Source organism: Diabrotica undecimpunctata, unplaced genomic scaffold (assembly GCF_040954645.1).
Source record: "Diabrotica undecimpunctata isolate CICGRU unplaced genomic scaffold, icDiaUnde3 ctg00000602.1, whole genome shotgun sequence".
NCBI lineage: Eukaryota > Metazoa > Arthropoda > Insecta > Coleoptera > Chrysomelidae > Diabrotica > Diabrotica undecimpunctata.
The window spans coordinates 103,058-127,738 of NW_027311910.1; the positions used below are offsets into that span (position 1 = coordinate 103,058).

Genomic DNA, 24,681 nt, shown 5'->3' on the forward strand with positions numbered 1-24,681 from the left:
GGTCCAGAAGATTTCTAGTTATGAAAGCTTGTTGATAACGTTCGAAACTTCTTCAGTGGTAAAAGGTTGATAAGGAATATTGCTGAAGTGTTGACGGTTGTTCTTCGTGTTTTTAATCCATCCAGCATTGTTGTTATGAGTAGCTGACGTCGAAAGTTGGTTTCCCCAAAACTCATGAATTTCTTCTTGGCTTGGGTAGGAGTTATTTTTATTTTCTACAGTGGAATTCAGTTTCCTATAGAAGCTTTCTATAGGCTTCCTATAGCTTTCCCTGCATGTTCAAAAAGTGTATTGTCGCATTTCCAGTTATTACTAATTTTGTATCTTCTTAGGCGACCTGAATAAATGTAGAGTTTTTGTTTTAATGTGTCCAGGCAGTGTTGAGATCTCTTCTCTGGATCATGTTGTGAGTGTCTTGGAGTGTTCAGAATTATTTCTTTAGCTCTTTTAATTACTTTTCGACTTCTTACTCATTTTGAATATATTCCGTAATTTGTCCAATGTTCCTTTGCGATAATTAAATTTTCCTCAGCTGTCGTTTTTCTCAAGGAGCAATTCTGTTTTCAGTCCTTTCAATGTTAGTAGCCCGTCGTGTTCTGATCTTAACATTAGCAATTAGCTGCACAGTAAATCAGCATATGCAAATATTCTAATGTATGGGCTTTTACAATATAATTAATATACAGGGTGAGTCATAACTATTGCGACATAGACTAAGGACAGGTTATTTGGAGCAAAATATGGCTATTGGGCCAAATATGCCTTAATAAAATGTTGCTGAGAAAAAAGATACAGGGTGTTAAAGTTAATTTTTGTTTTTTGCTAATAGTTTCCCTATATATTTATAAATTGCTATCAAAATTGGCACAGAGGCATAATCTTAGACAAGAAATAGTATTTTATTTACAATTCCACTATCAAATACCAAACTAATAAACAAAGTTGCAACTAACGTAAGGTTTCCCTTTTGACGATAAATCAAAACTAAACACACTTTAACTTAAAAGAACTCACAAAAATTCAAACCAAATGTTCTACATGGTCTCCTCCGATTTCTATGCCTTTTCTAATTCTTTTTATAAAGGATTTTCGGACGTTAAAAAAATATTATTCTGTCCCCTTATAAGATAAGCTGCATTTTGAATGTATCTCCAAAGTTCGTCTCGTGTATTAATTACATTGGCATAAACTAAGGACTTCATATGTCCCCAAAAATAAAAATCTAGCGGGTTGTACTCAGGACTTCTTGGTGGCCATTGAAAATCACTGCCTCTACCAATCCATCGTTGAGGAAATACGTCATTAAGATGATTTCTAACAGCTAATGAAAAATGAGGTGGCGCTCCATCCTGCATAAACCACATTTTTCTTCTTACATCCAGTGACAGATCATCTAAAATATCACAAAGAGTATTTTCCAAAAAGAATCAATAAGAATCTCCATATAAATTCGGAGGAATAACATAAGGCCCTAGTAGTTGGTCGCCTATAATGCCACACCAAATATTTAATTTAAATTCATGCTGAAAATGTCTAGCTTTAATAGCATGCGGGTTTTCTTCTTCCCAATAATGACTATTTCGCCAATTAAAAACCCCTCGTCTGGTAAAAGTTGCTTCGTCGGTGAACATAATATTCTTAATAACGTGTCTGTCATTACGATGTTTATTCAGAATACGTTGGCAAAACTGTAACCGTCGTGGAAGATCTGTTGGAAGTAAATTTTGAACAGGAGTGAAAGTGATAAGGATGGAGGTTCTCTTTTTTTAGAATTCTAACAATAGACGACTGACTTACTCCTGTTGCTGCTGATAGATGTCGTGAACTTATTTTAGGATTTTCATCTACTCGAACCAAAAGTTCATCTTCTTGATTAGGTGTGATTTGTTTCGGTCAACCACCCCGATTTTTAGTGTGAAATGACAGAGTTTCACCTAAACTACGATATAATCTTGCAAAAGTTTTGTGATTTGGTTGCCTTCTGTTTGCGTATAACATTCCATACCTTCTGGCTGCCGAGCGACCTCAAAAATTTTCTTGTGCGTATACGCAAATTATATCTCGCATTTCTTCATTAGTAAAATGATTGTGACGAGGCATTTCAATCAAAAAAAGTAATAATTACTTTTAAAAATTGCAACATTACACTACACTGTCACATCAAAAATAATTTACTCTGAACAAATGACATTTACCAACAATAATTATCTGACAGTCCAAAACATACTTTTCATAAATGAAATAATATTTGAAATCCTTTTTTAAGACTCTAAGGAGTTCGACTGCGTTTTTATCGAAAACGGTTGAAATTATCATGTTTAAACAAGAGTACCAATTTTACGTAAAAATGATGTTTACGTCATATTTTCTAATAAAAATTACTAAAAAGTTTCATCAGAAAAAGTTTAGACTCAATTTGTGGCGCCCTCTATGACGAAACTTAAAATTGTAAATAAAATACTATTTCTTGTCTAAGATTATGCCTCTGTGCCAATTTTGATAGCAATTTATAAATATGCTAGGAAACTATTAGCAAAAAACGAAAAACAAAAATTAACTTTAACACCCTGTATCTTTTTTCTCGGCAACATTTTATTAAGGCATATTTGGCCCAATAGCCATATTTTGGTCCAAATAATCTGTCCTTAGTCTATGTCCCAATAGTTATGACTCACCCTGTATACATATAAATATTATTATTATTATATAATAAATAAGGGCAGAGGAGCGAGCTTCTATTATGCTCAAAAAAACAAAGAAAAATATCATATCAAGAAAACGAATACTAATTATAAAGTTACAAATTACAGTTAAGTACATTATACAAAAATAGTGAAACACTAAATAAATCATGCGGTCCTAAAATAACGCAGTCCTATAAATGTAATAAAGAGCTATTCAGTTTATTTTTAAAGATGTTAATACTAGTTGCCAAAATGGTGTCTTAATTTATAACGATGGCCTCTTACTCTTTCGTCTTGATTTAAAGTGAATATTGTGTTTAGGTTCCCAAAATTATATTTTAAAATAAGGATGGACATAATTAGGTCACCTCGCAGACGTCGCTGCTCGAATGTCGTAAGAAGAGCCATGGATAGTCTATCCTCATAATTAGGTCTTACATGAACGTATGCCATTCTTGTGGCTTTACGCTTAATATTTTCAAGTAGGATTTTATCGCTAATGAGATCTGGACTCCACACTGGCAGGGAAAACTCTAGAATAGGTCTGATGTACATTGAGTAAAGTTTACTAACAGAGATTAGAGATATACATATAAAACATTTACAGATCAAAAACATTTTCAAGTTTGCACATTTACACACCGACACTATGTGATTAGACCAATTTAAGTCACTATTAATTATCACTCTGAGATCACTGTGTGAGGTTACCGACTTTAAGGGATGTCCATTAATAAAGTAAGGTAGATATGAGTTATTTTCGCCGATATGTAGAACAACGCATTTTTCAATATTAAGCGAAAGTAACCATTCTGAGGACCATTCAAATATTGCGTCAATATCGTGTTGAAGAATAATAATAATAGTCTCCCGTTTTATACCGCCTCACGGCTTTGGGAGTATAGCAGGGTAGTCTGCTATATCTAGGGCCTGCGGTATACAAGAAAGGTAACATGGCCAGTGCTACGCTTCAACCGCCCATTATTATCCCTGGTTTTATCCAAGGTACTCATTTTATTCAGGCTGAGTCGACCTGGGGCCTATAGACATTTTTTAAAAATGTCTAGTTGTTTTTGCCGGCGGTAGGATTCGAACTCCGGACCACCGGCGTGCGAGGCAAGCATCCTACCTCTTGCGCTACGCAGGCGTGTTGAAGAACATGTTGGTTAAAATTTAGATTCACATATAATTTTGTATCATCAGCGTATAAATGGAAACCTTATAGGATACAATGAGCGGAAGATCACTAATGTACATACAAAAAAGCGGTTTAAGTACTGATCCTTGTGGGAGTCCACTCTTGACTGGCTTTTTTAATGAATAGTCTTCTCCAACACGAACCTGAAGTATCCGTCGGATAGAAAATCTTGAATCCAAATGTTTAACTTTCCGCAGATACCAAAGTGATCCAATTTAGCTAGTAATCGACGTTTTGGAACATGGTCGAAAGCTTAGGAGAAGTCTTATAGAGCGTTTCACGTTAAGAAAATAACATTGCGGAGATAGGGCCATGTATTTCTTATGGACGATAGAAGCGCAGCGATGCCACGATGAACACAAGCACGATTCAGGGTTGTATAATTTGTATTTTCGTTTTCACAGACATGAATTAAATTAATGTTTTTTAACGTAATTGACCAAAAGTGCCCATTCGAAACACGAGATGAAAAGTAGGGAAAATGATTTTAATTAAATAAATAGTACCTATTTAAAAAAGATAATTTTATTTTATCTTATTTTAATTATAGTAACGACAGTTTATTTGTTTTTCGGTAAGAATATTATATACCATGAATCATAGAAATCAGTAGAAAATATTGCTTAGTTAAATCATGCACCTTGCCGGCTATTAAAGATTTAAAAGCAAATAAACGGACCGCTTGGAATGCATATATCTAATTACTAATTGCAACTTAAAATAATACGGTGTGCGTATGTCAGCGATTTTATGTCGTTCTCTGAGATTGCATAATGATAATAAGATTTTGTGCTTTGTGGTTCTTCAGTTGTTATTCTGACTTTACAGTTAAATGTTAATTGAAAATGGAAATTCGAAAAATATATCGAGAATCTAGTAAACCGCATGCTTGAGAGTTTTGGCAACACTGATGCCAAATGTTAGTCCATAAGCCAAAAATTTCCATAAGCCTAATGTTATTTTCTTAACGTGGAACGCTATATAGTAGATTTACATTAACAGAATGCCGATTGTTTAAAGATGATGACCAATTATTTACACAATGAAGTAAGCTTGTGATCGTTACACGACCTTTGATAAAGCCATGCTGTTGGTGAGTTATGTCATTTTCTTGGAGGACAAACTCAGACATAGCTTCCGAAATAATGGATTCCATGACCTTGCTGACAATAGGAAGCAGGCAGATTAGACGATAATTATTGCAATCAAGTTTATTTCCTTTCTTGAATATAGGAGTAACCGAAGCCAATTTCCAGGAGGAGGAGGGAGAACCTTGATTAAAAGAAGTATTCATTATGAGAGATATAGGGATGGCTACAGATTCTGCACATTGTTTGAGGAAAAAGAAGGTTAGTCCGTCTAATCCAGGTCATGAATTATTGCGTAATTTCCATAAACGATATTTACTTGCATTCGGTGTGAAAGAGATATTATTAGAGTATACAGAGTTTTAGCGAAACGGGCACATTATTTGAGGAATGGTATCGTTAGGTTCATCTTTAAAAACCTGAGAAAAAAATGACGATAAACATTTCCAGTTGCTGTGAATAGAATAAGATGGGTCAATGTGGTCGGCAAAAACTCTAGAAGATAGGCACATTTAGAAGAAACATTTCGTTATGAAGAAAGATTCGTTATTCGAAAAATATAAAGACCCATCAGATTTTTAAAGTAATGGTATGAAGACTTTAGAAGATAAAGATGTGAAAATATACCATTAAACTTTTTTACTATTACCACTTACAGTGATAGATTCTTCAAATTATGTTCTTTAGCAACGATTGTTTGACTCGGTTAGAAAAATTACGATGAGAGAGAAAATCATCAAGGGAACCAGAAACTTTATATGTTCGCAAAAACTTTCTCTTATGTCTAATTAAGCGGGTAGCTTAAGTTTTCGTCGATTTCTCTATAGCTGCTGTTCGGTTGTATAATTAGAAATCGTTGTAATAGCAGTATGAAGAAAAGAGGATGGATCGGAGTGATTAAAGAAAAATATATTGCCAGTTTAACACTAGAAGCACCAGAGCGGTCATTTTGACTGCTTTTTATTTTTGACACTCTGTATTACCTATTCATAAATGTTTTAGAAACTTGATAATCTATGACTTTTCCTAGATATATTTGAAGATTATAATTTCTCTTTTACAGGTACTTAGCGTAATTACTTTTTAAGATATGGTAACGTATACCTAGAACTACCATATAGCAGTCATTTTGACTGCTTTCTATTTTCGACCCTCATTAGTCTAGAGTATTACTCATTCATATTTATTTTACAAAATTTATGATTTGGGACTTTATTATTTACTTGAGGATTATAATTTCTCTTTTACAGGTACTTGGTATAATTACATTTTGAATATATTTATGTTGATGTCTACCTAGAAAAATGCGGTCCTAATGACGAGGTAGTCTAATTTTGTTCTACTTTTCTGGGAAGTTTTTACTTATTTTATGTATAAAATACATCAAAAATATTTGTTATTATGTAGTTTGAGTATACTCTTTACAATTGCATGTGTAATCTGTATTTTGATTAATTTTACATTGTGATTTTTATTATTTCTGCTGTTATCATGTCTCGCCGATATTTGACTCAGCAGGAGCTATTAGAGTGTCTACAGAATTTGTCAGAAGATGAATCTGTAGCAGAGTTATCTGATGAAGATGAAGTTGACGAGTATGCGCCTAATACAGTTGATCAAGGACATTCATCGGGCAGTGATTCTGAAGGTGAAGTTGAGATTGAGGTGATGCCCAGTACTTCTGCTTCAACTTTGAATGCAGACTTCAATACATCTTCAGAAATGATTACCAACCAGGTAAGAGGAATTCGCAGAAGCAATTTAGAGAATTCTTCCATAGATACCATAGGATGGGAGTTACTTGACAACAATGCTAGTACACCAGGTAAGCAACTATATTATATTAGTAGCTTCTATTTATGTATTCACTTAGGTGTATAATATTTTTGAGCATATTCTTCTGAAGTCACGAATATTGGCGATAATTATGGCAATATTTACCTTATCTGCAGGATGTTCTTCTTCCTGGACCCCGTTTTCCAAATATTTTTCCTTGCAGGATGGCTTGTAGAAGGGCGCATCTAGATTTATTTCGCACAATGTTTTCGAAATATTGTAACTTTCGAGATTTGATAGTGGTCCACGGGATTTGAAGTGTTCTCCGATTTAGCCACAGCTCGAATGCTTCCAATTTTCTGCATATATCTTCGTCAAGGTCAACTATTCAACACCATAAAAAAGAACAGAGAAGACGTAGCATTGCAGCATCCTTACTTTTATACCAAGAGAGAGGTTATGGCTCTTGAAGAAGGCCCCCATCTGGTTGAAGGTGGATCTAGCTTTTCCGATGTGCGCTCTTATTTCTTGGTTGTTGTTCCATTCTTTATTTATTACGGTGCCATTTATTTAAATAAATAAATAAATGAGTATATACCTGCATACTAATTTATCTCGTTCATTTTAGAAGGCGTACTAGTCAAAATGTTCTAAAGGAAGCTGCTGGACCAACCCCTCATGCTAAGAGAAGCATTATTAGAGATTCTGCAGCTAGTGCATGGCGGCTGTTGATTGATGAATGCATACTCCGTAACATAAAATCATGTACTGTTGCTGAAGGTAGAAGAAAACTCAAAGATGAAAATTGGCAAATTTCTATTGAAGAAATCGAAGCATTTATATCCTTACTGTATGCTAGGGGAGCTTATATGGCACGAAATGTTAGCATAACGATGCTGTGGTCTGGTACATGGGGTCCAAAATTTTTTCAAAAGACGATGTCTAGAAACAAATTTACACAAATAATGAGTTTTATCCGTTTTGATATGAGAAATACCAGGTCTGAGCGATTATCAACAGATAAATTTGCACTTGCGTCGGGAATATGGAACCCGTTTATAGAGAATTGTATATTATGTTATACACCTGGCGAAAATATAACTATCGACGAACAGCTTTTTTCCGCGAAGGCAAGATGCCGCTTTACCCAGTACATGGCGAATAAACCCGATAAGTTTGGAATTAAATTCTGGCTTGCAGCTGATGTCGAGTCCAAATATTTGTTGAACGGATTTCCTTACCTAGGGAAAGATGAACAACGACCAGCCAATCAACTTCGGGGGGAACATGTTGTTAGCCGTCTAATGGAACCATTTATAAATAAAGGAAGAAATGTCATGACGGATAATTTCTTTACGTCCATAAAGTTGGCAAAAGAATTACGAAAGAAGGCTACTAGCATTGTTGGAACAATCAACCGAACAAGAAAGGATATTCCACCGTCATTAAAAAATGAAAAGATGGAATTGTACAAAACAAAAATTTTCAAACACGAATACTTGACGCTAACGTACCAGGGAAAAGTCAACAAAAATGTTCTAGTGCTGAGTTCTTTACACTCGAATGATATTAAAATGGGCACAGATAAAAAGAAAAAACCGGAAACCATCATCTTCTACAACCAGACAAAATACGGAGTAGACGTTGTAGATCAGATGGCTAGACTGTATTCAACCAAATCTGCTTCAAGAAGATGGCCGTTGCAAGTCTTTTTTAATATTTTAGATATGGCAGGAATAAATGCTTGGGTTCTGTATAAGAAAGTTACGGGCAGTCAAATATCTAGGCAGGATTTCCTACTTCAGTTAGCAGAAGAATTGCGAGAAGATCACATGACTAAGGGCAGGACAACATCAACGGATACAAATCCAAGAGGTACAAAAAAACCACCAAATAATAAACGTAAGCAGTGTCAAACAGGGAATTGCAACAAAAATAAAACATTTGAAATTTGTCATATATGTAAAAAATTTGTGTGTGGGTCATGTACAAGCAAAATTGAAAAATTTTGCTACTGCATAAATTGTACTTAAATAATTAAATAATTTATTTAAATATATTAAATATGTCTTTTATTATTAGTTATTAACTCAATATAGGTTTTTATCAAATAAAAAAGAATACAAAAACGGCTGGCAATAGAAAATTCTAATATCCGTCATTTTGACCGCCGGTGGTGCTTCTAGGTATGCACAAATGCTGGTGCTTCTAGTGTTAACTGGGATAAAACTGAACTAGGATTAAAGAAATCATTAGTACATTTATTACGCATATTTAAACATTTTTGCTTATTTGCGCCAATGTTGTACATATATATGCGAATATTTTCTCTGTTTTCTATTGAATATACTCCGGTCTACTCATAATGTGTTAATTCATAAGTTCAATTCTAAAACTTACTGTCTAAAATCTCGATACTCTATTTACGAAATACGATAATATAGAAATATATACTTATAATCCTTTTAGTACAAATCATAGTAGATAAAAGTCATTACCCGTTAACGCAATGTGCAGCTGTCAGGCAATATTTGTTGTTTATGAGGGACGCCCCGCAGTAAAATCTGTTGTTATACAAAAGTGCAGTCATCCACGGATATTCATTCACCATTGTTTCTATTCCACCCACTATCCGCACGTTCTTAAACGTTTTGCCACAAGCTGAAAGTACAAATTATTATATTAATAGAATGTAGGGGAGAGTTGCCCAAAATGGGGACCCCATCACATTTTGTGGCATAACATGAAAATTTGTAATAAATAAAATATTTTACACAATTATGTAGTTAAAGTGTGTCTTCAGCTACCAGAAAACAGATATTGAGTATTTAACAAAAATTACGTAAGGACAGAAATATACATTTGTAAAAATTTGCAAATACCTCGTTTTTCAAGAAAAGGTGGGTAAAATGGGGTACATGGACATATTAGGTTATTTTTTAATTAAACATGTAATGAAGTATTGAACATTATACAGTAGGTTCAGCATGACAGTATGAACAGTATGAAAAAATAAAAATCAAACTATAAACAAAAATCGCATATAAAAGTGTCATCATCATCTTCACAGCTTGAACAAGCTTCATGTGCCCAGACGCCAAATTTGTAGCACCGAATCCAACCTTCGTGATCGAAAGAGTTTTTGTACATCTCGTTGCAAAAAATGCAAGCTTCTTCGTCTTCATTAGAGGACGTATCAGAATCTTCAGCCTGACACTTTTTATTTTTACGCTTATTTTGGATAGACAAACCATTGTTTTGTTTAATTTTCTTGGCAGTAGCAGGACTGGTTCTCTAGTCTTTCTTTTCTTTAATAGATTATCACTGAAAGTCGCAGATTTTTTATTTTTGTTGAAAAGGTCTTTCTTGTGTTTAGCTTCTTGTTTCTCTTGGCGCTCTTCGTCCTCTAGTTAAGCCTTGTATGGTGACGATGTTAATATGATAGTTTTACCTTTCCTCTTGTTACTATTCCTTTTTACACGCTCCTTTTCTTGGGGTGGGGGCATCAAAATTTTTTGTGAAAGCAGAAAAGCTGATTTGGGTGACGTAGACCCACCTGTTGAAGTAGAGGGCTCAAGAGAAGTTTCTTTATAAGGCACAGGAGAAGCGTCGTTAGAAGTTACAGTTCCACTTAAAAAAGTAGAATGTTCTATTCTATTGTTTGTGGTGTTGGTAGTAGTTGCGCATGATATCTGCTACTCAGAATTGTGGTTGGGTTGTTCTGCGTTATCTGACGGGGCAAACAGGTAATCAGGGAATACATCTCTATTGAAAGGATATAATCCTTTTTTTTTCAAATCCCTTCACTGCAGTTTGAACATTAGCTGCTCGAACATTGACTAGTTATCCAATTTGATAAATTGTAACACCCGTGCCAGGGTGATTAAGCAACCCTTTTTAACCTCTTGTGCATAAAATGTATTAAGTGGTGCCATAAATATGATATCGAGCGGTTGTAATCGATGTGTGGTGTGTGGTGGAAAACATAATAATATACCTAACGTTATTTTCCCGAGCAAGATGAAGGAGTTCTAAACTTTTGGTATGGGAACTGTGACCATCAAGAATAAGCAGCACTGATTTTTGAGGTCCGAGATTAGAAAACTAAATAAACTTTTTAAACCATACAATAAAGTTTTCTTTGGTAATCCAACTAGTCTCATAATACACTGCAGATGATCCTCCACCATCCATTAAGCGGAAACAAAGGTCTACTTACCGAAATTAATTATTTTAATGTACCTTGCTAACACCAACCAACAATGCAGGTTGAAATCGTAAATAAATCACAAAAAAATCTTGGATCGACTGTACGTACATAAAACAAACATAAGCTCACACCTCGACTACTTACTGCAAACTGGTTAGTAGGCAACTAAGAACACCCACGCGTCGTTCGGCGATCAATTTACCACTCTATTACTGAAATTTTGAATGCGCCCATATTACCCTGTTCTATGCGACTCTGCCCTATATTATACAATTTTTAAAATATTCGTGAAATATTTCCTGATAGAATTGTATTTATAAAGAAAACTAAGATACGAGACATTTACCGATCAAAGAGGAACATATAACGATAGTGATTCAGTCTAGTTGAGAGGAGTTAAGATTAGTTGTAAGTTTCACATTAATAATTATTAAAGTGTGTTCTCGTTCAAATATTCGGTTTATTAATATACAAAACTTACTACAACTTGGACATATCTTTGCTGGCTCCACAGGTGCTGCATTCGGATCAGGTTGCCTTATTCCTACCAACCCCAAAAACCAGTCCACAACATTGGCCTTCTCGGGTTGTTTAATGAAATGATGTTGGGGATTACTAGCATTCTTCCTTATGACCAAAGGTTTGGATTCTACCACATTTTCAGTCACTAAGTTGCTGATGGTGTCGTCGACGTCTTTCGGTGGACCTCTGATTATGGTATTCCTGTAGATGTGGAAGGGTTTTTCGATTGTGTTGAAAGCTTTGTATGGCTTCTTGATGGTTAGTGATGCACTGGAGTCTGTCGTGCTTACTGGCCGAAATTTTTTGTATGGGTTTTGGCTAAAAAGTGTTTCTTCTGGGTAATTCTGAAATTAAAAAAATTTTGGTGTCAAAACTAGTCTTTTTACTGTAATATGTTAGTATAATTAATACTAGTAATTAATATTTTCAAAAATATTTAGAATATTAACGAAAAAAAAACTAATATTAAAAGTAAAATGATGCAGGAATCCGATGCTACACTATCTAATATTATGTTAATCTTGGAGCAGAGCAAAACATTTTTATCTATTACTTGATTAAATGAAGGTTTTAACAATATTTTAGAAGAGGCAAACAAAAATGGCTGAAAATATCGATTGCGATCATTTCCACCGAATAATGTTTTTGCCACAAATAAAAAAGCGCTTATTTGACTACGAGTGTAAAGATGAGGCTCAAAAAAATCCATCTCATCAATTTTTAATTAATGTTTACTTTGTCATATTGAACATTGCCTTAACAAAATTAAAAGCAAGGTTCAAGGCGATCCGATAAGTACTTAGAGCCATTTGTGGCGAATTAACAAACAAATATACTATTACGAATTAATAGTAATTCAATTAACACGAACTATTCCTTCGATAGCTCTGGAGATGAATGAACTTTAACTCATAGGTGCAAATAATTATCAAAATTTAAATGGTTGCAATAAACAATCAAAAACCATTTAAAGGTTGAGGTAAATCTAGGTGAAGAACTTACCGCTAATTACCAAGATTTGCACTACTTTACGAAACAACAAACAAAACGAATTCAATATGAATGCATCGATGCACTAGCTGGTGCGTCTGTCCTTCTTTACGACTAAAACTCTTGTGTTCGCGAGATGTATTTCCGAGCCTCAGCGGTACTATTAGGATCGCATGAATACAGGGGAGGAAAAATGTAATGATTAATTTATACAACCATATTTGAATTTAAACACCATTGTTAACGACAACGGTCAACGGTTCGATTTTGAAACCGTACCCTTAGCCGTTGTTCAGTGCCTTTCAGGTTCGTATGAATGTCTGTTCACGCTCCTCCAACCAATCCATTGGTTAACTTGTCACCGCCTACGTATCCGTTTCCCTTCGGCAAGACGATCGTCGAACCGGTGCAGTGAACCACTTTAGTTTATGCAAGGGTGTTAACCGCTTCGGACGAGCATCCTTTGTTTCAATAAATTTATTTCTTTGTTGCGTATAAAATATGGATTTTGATACAGAGATTTTAATAAGTACGGTCGAAAATGGACATGTGTTGTGGGATAAAACCAAGGAAAGCCATAAAAATAAGCAGCTCAATTTTGCAGCTTGGACAGAAGTCTGTGTGATTATGCACGAAGATTTCGAGTCATTATAGGTCAAAGAAAAAACGATTTTTGTAAGTAAACATTTATTGATAAAGTAACATGTTTAAAATATCTTAAATATTACATCAGTAGCATATAAATCACTTGCTATATTATTAATAATACCTTCTTTTTTATTAATGAAATTTTGCAAGTAAGTCTTTACTATATCGACCGCTAAATCCGTCAATACGTTCAGTGGTCGACGAAAAATTCACCATTTATTCGCCAATATTCCAAATGCGCATTCAACATACCTTTTTGCTTTTGTCAGGCTATAGTTGAATGTTCTGTTTACATCATCTAGTTAATGACCACCAAAAGGACGAAGTAAATGTTCATGTAATACAAATGCCTCGTCGACCACGGATACATAGGTCAGATCACACTCAATTCCCAATTTGTTGGTAGATGGAGGTGTATTTAATCTTTTGTTTATCAAATATTTCAAAAATTCCGTTTCCTTAAATACGGCCGAATCGCATTCTTTAACATATGCACCAACATTAATAAAAATAAAATTAAAATTTGAATCTGCCACAGCCATCAACACAATTGAAAATGTGATCTGTGAATAAACTTCTTGATGCCAAATATCTGTAAACACACACACACACACACACACACACACACACATATATATATATATATATATATATATATATATATATATATATATATATATATATAAAGAATTTTAGTCATCGATGTTTTCTTTTTCAGGCAAAGAAATTACAAACAAGTGGAGCAACGCAAGGCTAACTGGATGAGATGAGAAGCAAGGACTACCTTAAAATATAAGTTTTTTAAGCAAATGCAATTTCTCCATAAAATTGTAAGTCATAGACCGACTGGAACGAATATGCCGCCTACTGAACCCTCCCAAAATCACCTGTCAGAGATTATTCTGCTGTACAAAAAAAGAGGAAGAAGACAGAAACTACAGATGAAGTTTTGGCAACAAAGATACATGAGATGCTGGATTGTTCCAATTGTGAAGACAGCAGTCCAGTCATGTGTCTTCAGGGGAATTGCACCTACTATTGAAAAGTTTAATAATGCGGAGTTCATAAATTTTCAATTCGAGGTAATTTCATCCCTACGAAACATACAACAGAGAAAAGTGCTTATGGCGCAACATATTCCGCTTCCCCAAAGCTACCAGCCGCAGCCCCAGAATTATCAGCTCTAGAACTTTGAAAAGAGTACGTCATATCAAACACAAGCATATATCTTTCAACAGAATAGATACCTCGCAACATTTGAGACATATCGGAGTACACCCTCAATTTCAACTACAACTTTCAGTCAAGTGAGTAAACCACAAACACCAGCACCAGAATCATCTCCTAAATTTGCAGAACAATCTTTAATATCAGACCAGCCGTCCGTTAGTCAAAACGACGTGCAAAATAAATCTCATTTTACCAATAATTTTTGTTTTGTATATAGACTGTATATTTGTAAATGATAAAGAATTTATTGAGTTTGTAAGAAATTTTTTTCTGTTTTACTAATAACATAATTCATACATACCTTAATAACAGCTAGTCGCTCAGCAGGTGGCATCGATAGCCTCATATTAGTGTTAGCACGTTTTAATTTATCATATACTATTTCTAACAGTTTTCGGAAAGAATCTTGACCCATTCAGAAGTAATTGAAGAATTGTGTTTCGTCTTTTTTCAATTCTTCGTAAAATGTATGGAAAACACCATACTATTCTAACAAAATAGGATGTATCCATATTTTTCTTTTACGATTTTTTCGTTTCTTCTTCATTTTTTTATACAAATAATACGCTAGAAAAATTTTTTGCTTTCACAACATCATATACCATGTATTGTGTGAACTTGTTACTTACTTATTACTTTGGAACTGACGATATTTTGGAGATTCCATACTGACAACGAACGCATATCCCTTGAAATCTATGAACCGTCGACATGGGTACCCGTTTAGCCTCGGCTCGTTTTCCGTTAAAAAAACGTTCGTTAACAAGAGCCCTTAGCCTCACCGCCCGATGGCACCACTGATCTCAAGAGAAATCACCAATAACCTCATCCATTTCCAAATTTAGTAAAAGGAGACTTTATTATATAACTAATTAGTAGATTTATTAACGTCCTGTCCAGTATTTATACTTGTATTTATTCCCTAAAGAATACGCAGAAAGACTTTTTAATGACGAAAGACCAACACAACCAACTCGCAAACTTCCTTCCGAAAACTTATCAGGGCCATCAATAATGCGAAGTGAAATAGAATATGCAGTTAGAACCACAAAGATGCATAAAGCAACAGGTCCAGTTGAAATTAATATAGAAGCAATAAAACTACTAGACGAGGAGAATATCGAAATCTTGGTAAAGCTGTTCAATACAATTTATGATACTGGTTACATTCCGCGAGAATGGCTGCAGTCATCCTTTGTGATCATCCCAAAAACAGCTAATGCCACAAAATGCAATGAACACCGCTTAATCAGTTTAATGAGTCACTTGCTGAAACTCTTCCTTAGGATATTACACTCAAGAATGTACAAGATACTAGAAGAACTTAGCGGGTCAACACAATTCGGTGTTAAGGGAGGACTAGGAACAAGAGAGGCAATTTTATGTTTGAACACTTTAATACAAAACTGTTTAGATCAACGAAAAGATGTCTACCTCACCTTCATCGACTACGAGAAGGCATTTGACAATGTTAAACATGATATCATGATGAAACTACTACATAGGGCCAACATTGACCAGAAGGAGATCAGAATTATTCAGAATCTATACTGGAACCAAATGGCAAAGGTGAGGATTGATCAAGACCAATATACGGATGAATTTGAAATCCGGAAAGGTGTCCGCCAAGGCTGCATACTCTCTCCGATGCTTTTTAATTTATATGTTGAAAATATATTTGCGGAAGCATTAGAAGACACGGAACTAGGCATTAAGGTGAACGGCATACCAATTAGCAACCTACGCTATGCGGACGACACAGTGATTATAACTGATAAATTGGAAGATCAGCAGTTATTACTTGATAGGGTGAATAGCATAGGTAAAAAATATGGCCTCAAAATCAACATTTTGAAAATGAAATATATGGTCATTAGCAGAAACCCTCCAGAAAACCCGATAATATGCATAGGTGACGATCGCATAAAACGCGTGAAAACTTTTAAATACCTTGGCACCACAATCAATGACCAATCGGATCCACAACAAGAGATAAAAACCCGAATATAAATGGCAAGACAAGCTTTTGTGAAATTTAGACCGCTCCTATGTAATCAAAAACTAAATTTCGAAATACGCTACAGAATGGTCAAGTGCTACATATGGTCCATCTTGCTTTATGGCATGGAAACGTGGACTTTGAAAAAAACATCTATCAACAAACTTGAAGCATTTGAAATGTGGTCATTAAGAAGAATGATGCGCATACCTTGGGTGGATAGAGTTCGAAACGATGACGTCCTTAAGAGAGCCGGCGTGGAAAGAGAACTCTTTAAATTAATTAAAAAACGCAAGATTGGTTACCTTGGGCACATATTGAGAGGAGCAAAATATGAAATACCACAGTTATTCCTACAAGGGAAGATCGAAGGTAGGAGAGGAGCCGGCCGCAAACAATTCTCCTGGTTAAGAAATATTAAAGAATGGACAGGAATACACAATACAGGCGAGCTGTGTCACGCCGCCAAGAACAGAATTCTAGTAATGAGATAGTCGCCTACGCACTTTGGTGTATGGCATGTTAAGAAGAAGATTTATTCCCTTAATATATTACAAATAAGTTGAAAATTGCATTAAATAAAGTCTGTATGGTTCCTAATATTTCTTTTTTTTTAACGTTTTAACTTTTTGATTTTTGAAATGCTTATTCTAACTTTCTAGGAAGGTTGGGTTTGGGGAAGGCGGCCATATTACTCTCGCACCCGGGCGGTAGATACCCTAGGAACTGCCGTACTGATCGTTCCAATTTCGTCTGAAATTCTTAACAGCATGTTCATGAACCTTATTAAAACATTTAGACGACATTAGATTCCGTCGTAAGACTCCCCGCTTTCTATTTATGTGATTACTGTTTCTGTGTAATTGAACAGTGGTTGTTGCTTGTTGTTGTATATATTAAAGTTCCCAAATTTTTATATTTGTGTCAACAGCGGAGGTTTTAATTGGTATTAGTTAAAACAAAGATATTCCTTAATAGTAAGTTGAGCAGTACTGTTTGCGTAGAAGACTGAAGACAAATCTTTAATATTTAAAAGTGTTCCTATCTAATAAAAGATGGCGCTGCTAAAATTGATCGTATTAGAAGTCAAAGCTAAATTTGAATAATACCAGAGTCGCATCAGTATTTGTCCATTAGTAATTGGACCCTTTGATCACACGACTTTTCGATTAAAGCGTAATACACTCTTGTAATCTAAATTTACGCTTCATAAGCCACCTGTGCTTTTGAAGCAACTGACTAACCCTGTGAACTTAGCCTTACTAGATCTTGGAACTATTCCAACAAAGAGTATGTGAATTATTTCACAACCCGGGGTGCGCGTACGTCAGGCGCGGCATTCCAAGATTACGAAGAGTGTGTTATATTTCTTTCAGTCGCATTAGTCTGGCCTAGAAAGGGTTTGGAATTTTGTTATAGAATAACCAGCACCTTATATTCTGTAATAAAGTTTTAAATTTTTTTTCTTTACGTGTTAGGTTAGTGCTTCCTGAGAGATTTAGAGTTGATAAGTTGGTTGATCATTGTAATGAAAATTTAAACAAAACGGATACTCTAAGTGTAGTGTTTTTAGACAGTTTTTAATTTTTTAGATAGTTTTTGTAAAAAGGGTTAGCATAAACATAGAGAAAGAAGCTTATTCTTTTAAGTATAAATATGTAGTCTTGTTGACTCTGCATTTCGTAAAGAAAATTTATTATTAAATGTGAAAAATGATTTTTCATATTGATATACTAATTAATTTAATTATAACAGACTTTTCAATTTGTGTAGAAGATAATATTAATAGAGCTGAAGTTACAACAATGGAAGAACTGATAGATGGATTACAAAAACTGGAAAGTATAAAAATAAAGAATAAATCACAGACAAAACCGATTGTTGACCAAATACCCAATAAACTAATTTAACATCAGAAGAAAAGAAACCTTGTCAACGTTGTGATAAAGAAGGATTCCCTTGATGGTGTTATCCAGAAATAATATGCCGTTAAAAACAAAAAGATAGAAAAACAACATAAGAAGACAAATCAAATAATATTAAATTTGTTAATAATATAATATTAATGTTAATAAAACAGAAGATATTAAATGAAATAGTAACTGAGCAAAAAAAACTAGATTTGCTGCAACAATATAGAAGAAACGTGAGAAAAAGAAAAGGTAGAAAAAAGGTAGAAATGACAACGAATACAAAAAGTTGCATAAGACTACACTAAAGGAGATAAAAGAAGTAAAAGAAGCAAAAGAAGCATGGCTAACGGAGAAATGTACGGAAGTTGAAACACTACAACGCAAACATAACAATTTCCATATGCACAAAAAAATTAAAGAGATACAGAATACCAGAAAACAACGCAATACAGGCATAGTTTAAGACATTGAAGGCCAGATTTTGACTACCATTGAAGATAAATTACGAAGATGGAAAGAACATATGCAAGAATTATTGCAGAAGATGCAGCACGAAGTCTTACTGAAATAAACAATCCCTACGGGCCAGAAATGGCAAACGAAGAAGTAATTATGGCCATTATGCGGATTAAAGATTTGAAATCACCAGGACTTGATGAGGTGCATGGTGAAATTTTAAAGCTAGTACAGGCACACCAAATCACAGCGCTTACGAAACTATTCAACAATATTTACGAGACTGATTACTTACCAAAAGACTGGCTACTATCAATATTCATTCCACTTTCTAAAAAACCAAACGCTAGAAAATGTGAAGAACATACATTAATTCGTTTGAGCCATGTACTTAAAGAACTCCTTACTATAATTCACTCGCGCATATACATCAAATTAGAAGAACACCTGAGTGAAGTTCAATTTGGATTCAGAGCAGGACTCGGAACAAGGGGAAGCACTTTTTAGTTTGCAAGTTCTAATACAGAGAGCCAGGGATATCAACTACGATGTGTATGCGTTTCATTGATTTCGAGAAGGCATTTAATAAAGTTCCACATGGGAAACTAATCGATATTATAAAAACATCAGGACTCGAGGGTAAACATATAAGACTGATATCAAACTTATATCTTCAACAAAAAGCAACAGTACAATTATGAAAATAAACTGTCCGAGATCTTCATAATCGAAAAAGGAGTTAGACAGGGTTGCATATTGTCACCGGCATTATTTAACATATACTCTGAAAACATCTTTAGCGAGGCCTTGGACGAATCGGAAGATGGGATTGCCGTAAGTGGCCAACTTATAAACAATATTAGATATTCATACGATACAGTGTTGCTGGCAGATAGTACGCCGAAATCCCAAAGGTTGATTGATAACGTAAGACAAGATTGAGAGTGAGACTGGCCTTGGCGGAGATGTATATCCTGGCTAACCAATCTTAGGAAGTGGACTGGTCTAACGTCAACTGGTCTCTTGAAGAAAAGGGAAGACTCAGACAAATGCTGTTCAAATAAAAAAAGATATGGATTGACGAACTCATACAAGAGTTGGAAGTAAATAGCAAGAATAATGTAAAGCTGTATAGAATAGAATAGAATAGAAATATGCTTGATTGTCATTTTTAATGATACCCAAAAAAAATGGCAAATAGTGTAGCGATCATCGCACTATCAATCTGCTGAGTGATGTACTGAAAATTTTCCTAAAAATACTGCACTCGAGAATGTACAACAAAATAGAAGTACAACTAAGTAAAACACAATTTGGTTTCAGAAACAACCTTGGAACCAGAGAAGCACTCTTCAGTTTGCAATTTATGGTTCAAAGATGTAGGGATATCGAACAATCGGTATATATGTGTTTTATCGACTTCGAAAAAACCTTTGACCGAGTAAACCATGACAAACTTATAGGTGTCTTGCAACAGGTGGGAATTAGTGATCGAGAACTCCGTATTATCAAAAATTTGTATTGGCATCAATGGTGCAACCATACAAATTGGACACAACACGACGAAAACAGTGGAAATACGACGTATATTGGAATCTACTCCGAATTTATTTTCAAAGAAGCCTTAGTTGAAGATACACACAATAAAATGAACGGAATTATTGTCAACAATATCAGATATGCAGACGACACTGTACTTATTGCGTCCGATGAAGAAGACCTGCAACGACTTATAAACAGGGTACCGAAGTATGTGATGAATGTGGGCTAAAACTTAATACTTCTAAGACTTATGGTTGTCAGAAAAACGGAGTTACAACCAACGAACATCAGAGCATATGGAATAGATTTAGAAAGAGTATGCAATATTACCTATTTGGGCGCAAATTCTAATTAATAAAGATATTACGTTAAACCTTAAAATCAAACTATTACGCACATATTCTCCACATTGCTGTATGGTATGGAGGGCTGGACGCTTACAGAGACGTTAATGAAAAAATTGGAGGCCTTTAAGATCCGAATTTATCGACGAGTATTGCGGATAAGTTGGGTTGATCAAATAAAAAATGAAATAGTTTTATATCGAATGAAGAGGAGCACAGAAATAACAAAAATGATAAAAATTCGAAAGTTACAATATTTCGGTCATGTAATGAGACATAGAAGCGTTTGAGTTATGGTGTTACCGACGCATGCTCAGAATCCCGTGGACAGCACACATATCTAACGAACGCGTGCTAGAGACCGTGCACAAAGAGCGAGAATTGATCAACATCATCAAAATAGATAGGTTATATAATACATCGGTTCAATACTTCGGTTATATAATGCGAGGACCTAAATATCGCTTACTCCGGTTAATCATTCAGGGCAAAATAGAAGGAAAACGTTGGGTCGGAAGAATACAACTGTCCTGGCTGCGTAACATTAGACAATGGACAGGTCGAGGAACTGTTTCATCTAGCTGCCGACCAAGAATCATTTCATCAGCTTGTCAATATGACGATAGCCAACGCTTGAATACAAACACTGCACACAAAGAAGAAGAATGGGACATCCAGAGTGGTATAACCTTCTACACCTCATAATACAGGGTAAGATCACCAGAAGGAGAGGCCCAGGCCGAAGAAGAACATCCTGGCTCCGAAATCTCCGAGAATGGTATCAAGAGCCGCCGTAAACAAAGTTATTATTGCCAATATGATCTCCAACGTTCGATAATCGGACAGGGTACTGGAAGAAGAAGAAGAACAGCAAGACAACAAAATTACAACTATCGTTTATCAAAAACTCGTAGTGTTGTTGAACACTGCCTGGGAGTAATGAAACAAAAATTTCGCCAGTTATATCATTTAAAATTATGGGATGATAATGATAATGCTACATTAATTCAATCCAAGTCAATACAATATACAGTATAGGAATCATTCCCAGAGATTGGCTGATGTCAACATTCATAACATTACCAAAAAACCAAATGCAAAAGAATGCCAAGACCACCGGATAATGAGTCATACGCTCAAAATATTTTTAAAAATTATACAACGGAGAATACACAACAAACTTGAGCAGGACATAAGTGACACACAATTGGGATTTGGAATTGCACTGGGAACGCGGGAAGTCCTGTTCGCTGTGAATCTACTTGTGCAAAGGTGCATGGATGTTAATCAGCCAGTATATATGTATTTCTTGGATTACAACAAAGCCTTCGATAAGGTCAGACATACCCGTCTTATCGAATTACTTGAAAAGAAAGACTTAGATATGAGAGACATCAGGATCATTAGCGCTATCTGTTATATTCAGATCGCTGTGGTAAAAGAGAACAACGTCTTTTCAAATTAAATACAGATTGAGAGGGGCGTCAAGCAGGGCTGTGTCCTGTCTCCTACTTTGTTCAATTTGTATTCAGACAAAATAATCCAGGAAGCACTAGAAGAAGTGACTATGGGAATAAAAGTAAATTGCCGACCAATCAATAATACACGGTTTGCCTACAACACTATTTTATTAGCGGAATGTCTTGAGGATTTACAACAAATGGTTGACAGAGTTGTAGAAGTCAGTAAAGAAAACGGACTGTTCCTAAACACAAACAAGACACACTTGATGGTAATTACAAAAGCCCAACAGCGCCAAGAAAACATAACAATACATGGAGAACAGATTAAAAAAGTTAAAAAATTTAATATCTGGGTACAATAATTAACGAAAATAATGAGTACACAGAAGAGATTAAGGTAAGAGTAGGACAGGCAAAAAATTCTTTTTACAAACTGAAAAAAGTACTCTGCAGCAGGGAAATTTCAATTTCAATTTCAAAGATAAGACTTCTGAGATGCTACGTGTTCTCCGTATTATTTTATGGGTTGGAGGCTTGGACATTAAAGAAAGATGTTTCGGACAGGTTAGAAGCCTTAGAGTTATGGACCTACAGAAGGATATTAAGAATAAGTTGGATGGATAGAGTCACGAATGTCGAGGTGTTGAGAAGAATGGGAAAATATAATGAGGTTTTAAATACAATTTAAGTCGGAAAACTGTAATATCTAGGACATGTCATGAGGGACGCGCGTTATAACTTGCTGCAATTAATATTTCAAGGAAGAATACAGGGTAGAAGAAGTCGCGGAAGAAGACGCATCTCCTGGTTAAAAAATGGAGAGCTTGGTTTAACTGCACTTCTGCTGACCTCTTTAGAGCAGCGGTATCGAAAGTGCGAATTGCCATGATGGTTGCCTTCCTTCTTAGAGGAGACGGCACATGAAGAAAAATGATAATGCTAATTTTATTAAAGCGTGCTGTGTATTACATAATCTAGGGCTGGAAGATGATTTTCCAGATAGAAATCAAGATGCTCCAAATGATGTAGCTGTTGATGATCAGACTAGCAGAAGGTTTTGAACGTAGAGAATGCTTTAAAAGGAGAAATAAAACTGTAAAGATTCTGCCATTTAACTAATACATGTTACTTTAGCTTTTTATATTAATTTAATAAAAATGTATACCACATATAAATTTGTTTTCATTCAAAACAAATTACACCTGAAACATTGTATTTGTTAAACTGAAATGTCACAATTTGCATCTTTAATCAATGTTTGATTTTGATTTCCTCTGCCTCAATAAAAATTTGAAATAATAAATTATTATTTTGTTAACAAGAAAATAGAAAAAACATGTTAAAGTAAAGCAAGTACACCAGAGTGAAAAATCATTCTATATTAAAAATAAAATTCCTACTTTCCAAGAAAAACTTAATACCTATTAAACATTTATATACAGTACAAAGATAACTAATTATAAATAACAATAAATAATATTCTTTCACACTGGTTCATTTTTTAAATTTCAATCAAAAGCTGATTTGCCTCATTTTGCACTCCTATTTGTTCTTTATTAAAATATTTCTCTTTTTTTCGCCTTTTGTTTCTTAATTTTTAATTGATACAATTTTTTTATTTCTCTTTTTCAAAATTTAATTTTTCTTGGGGCTTTGTTGTTTTTCTTTTCTGACGCTATTTGTCCCAACACTTTTCCTGTTTCTGCTAACTACTTTCAGTTTTTTTTTGGATCTTAGAAGGACCAGCATTTTCCTTTACTACTACCTTGGGTTCTTCTATTGTAGGCTCCGTTAATTGGGATTCTTTAACAGGATTTAAAATATTTGATATTGTCGATGTTGACAATAAAACTGTTGGTGAAATATTTTTTTTTACCCAAGATCTTTCCATTGGTCCCAAATATTCAAACTCTCTCCGACTTGCTCCTGTCTGATTATTATTATTTTTACCATCTAGTCGCTATTTCAGTTCATAATTTGTCTATATTAGAAACATAAAGATCAGCGACAGGCCTAAAGTTTTTTATCTTTTTTATTAAAATAGATATTTACATTTCAAATATTGTTCATATATATATCTAAAGAGATGGCGCTGCTACGCACGTCAAAATCTCTAGTAAATCCTTGGTATAAATACTACGCGATACGCTGTATCGACTGTCCATTAGTGATTGGACCCAATGGTCACATAGTCCACCTTTCCTCTCAATACCCCAACTTCCTGCCACTCTGAACAATATTAAGCTTACGTTCCTTTTCCATCTAAAGCTACTGGTAGTTATCGGGATGTAGTCTATATATTATGTTCCTTACATTTTGGACGATCCAATCAGACGTTCGAACCCCTCTGTGGTACAGGGTGAACAACTCTAAAGTATCATAACCCCAGGAGCGTTGATTCGCTACCAGGAATCGCGCTGCCTAGAGTGACAGGCATGTTGGCATCGTATTGGCATTTAAGCTGGAACTGGTTTGACAAACTGGTCCGTTTTACTATCTGTGATACACTGATACGATGTTGGGAGGTGTGGACTATGTGGCCATTGCCTTTTTAATAAATGAAACAAAAATTGATCAAAATGAACCGGTTTTCGGTTAAATATATATATATATATATA

General features: G+C 34.8%; 1 protein-coding gene across 1 annotated transcript in view; it reads right to left on the reverse strand.

The window, feature by feature from the left end:
• Positions 1–24,681, reverse strand: part of LOC140431251 (trypsin-1-like) — a 57,982-nt gene that overhangs the window by 17,074 nt on the left and 16,227 nt on the right. Inside the window, exons 2-3 of the mRNA XM_072519187.1 lie at positions 11,438–11,822; positions 9,245–9,407 (exon numbers count right to left, since the gene is read on the reverse strand). Coding sequence (XP_072375288.1) covers positions 9,245–9,407; positions 11,438–11,822 — 548 coding nt within the window. The remainder of the gene's footprint in view (positions 1–9,244; positions 9,408–11,437; positions 11,823–24,681) is intronic.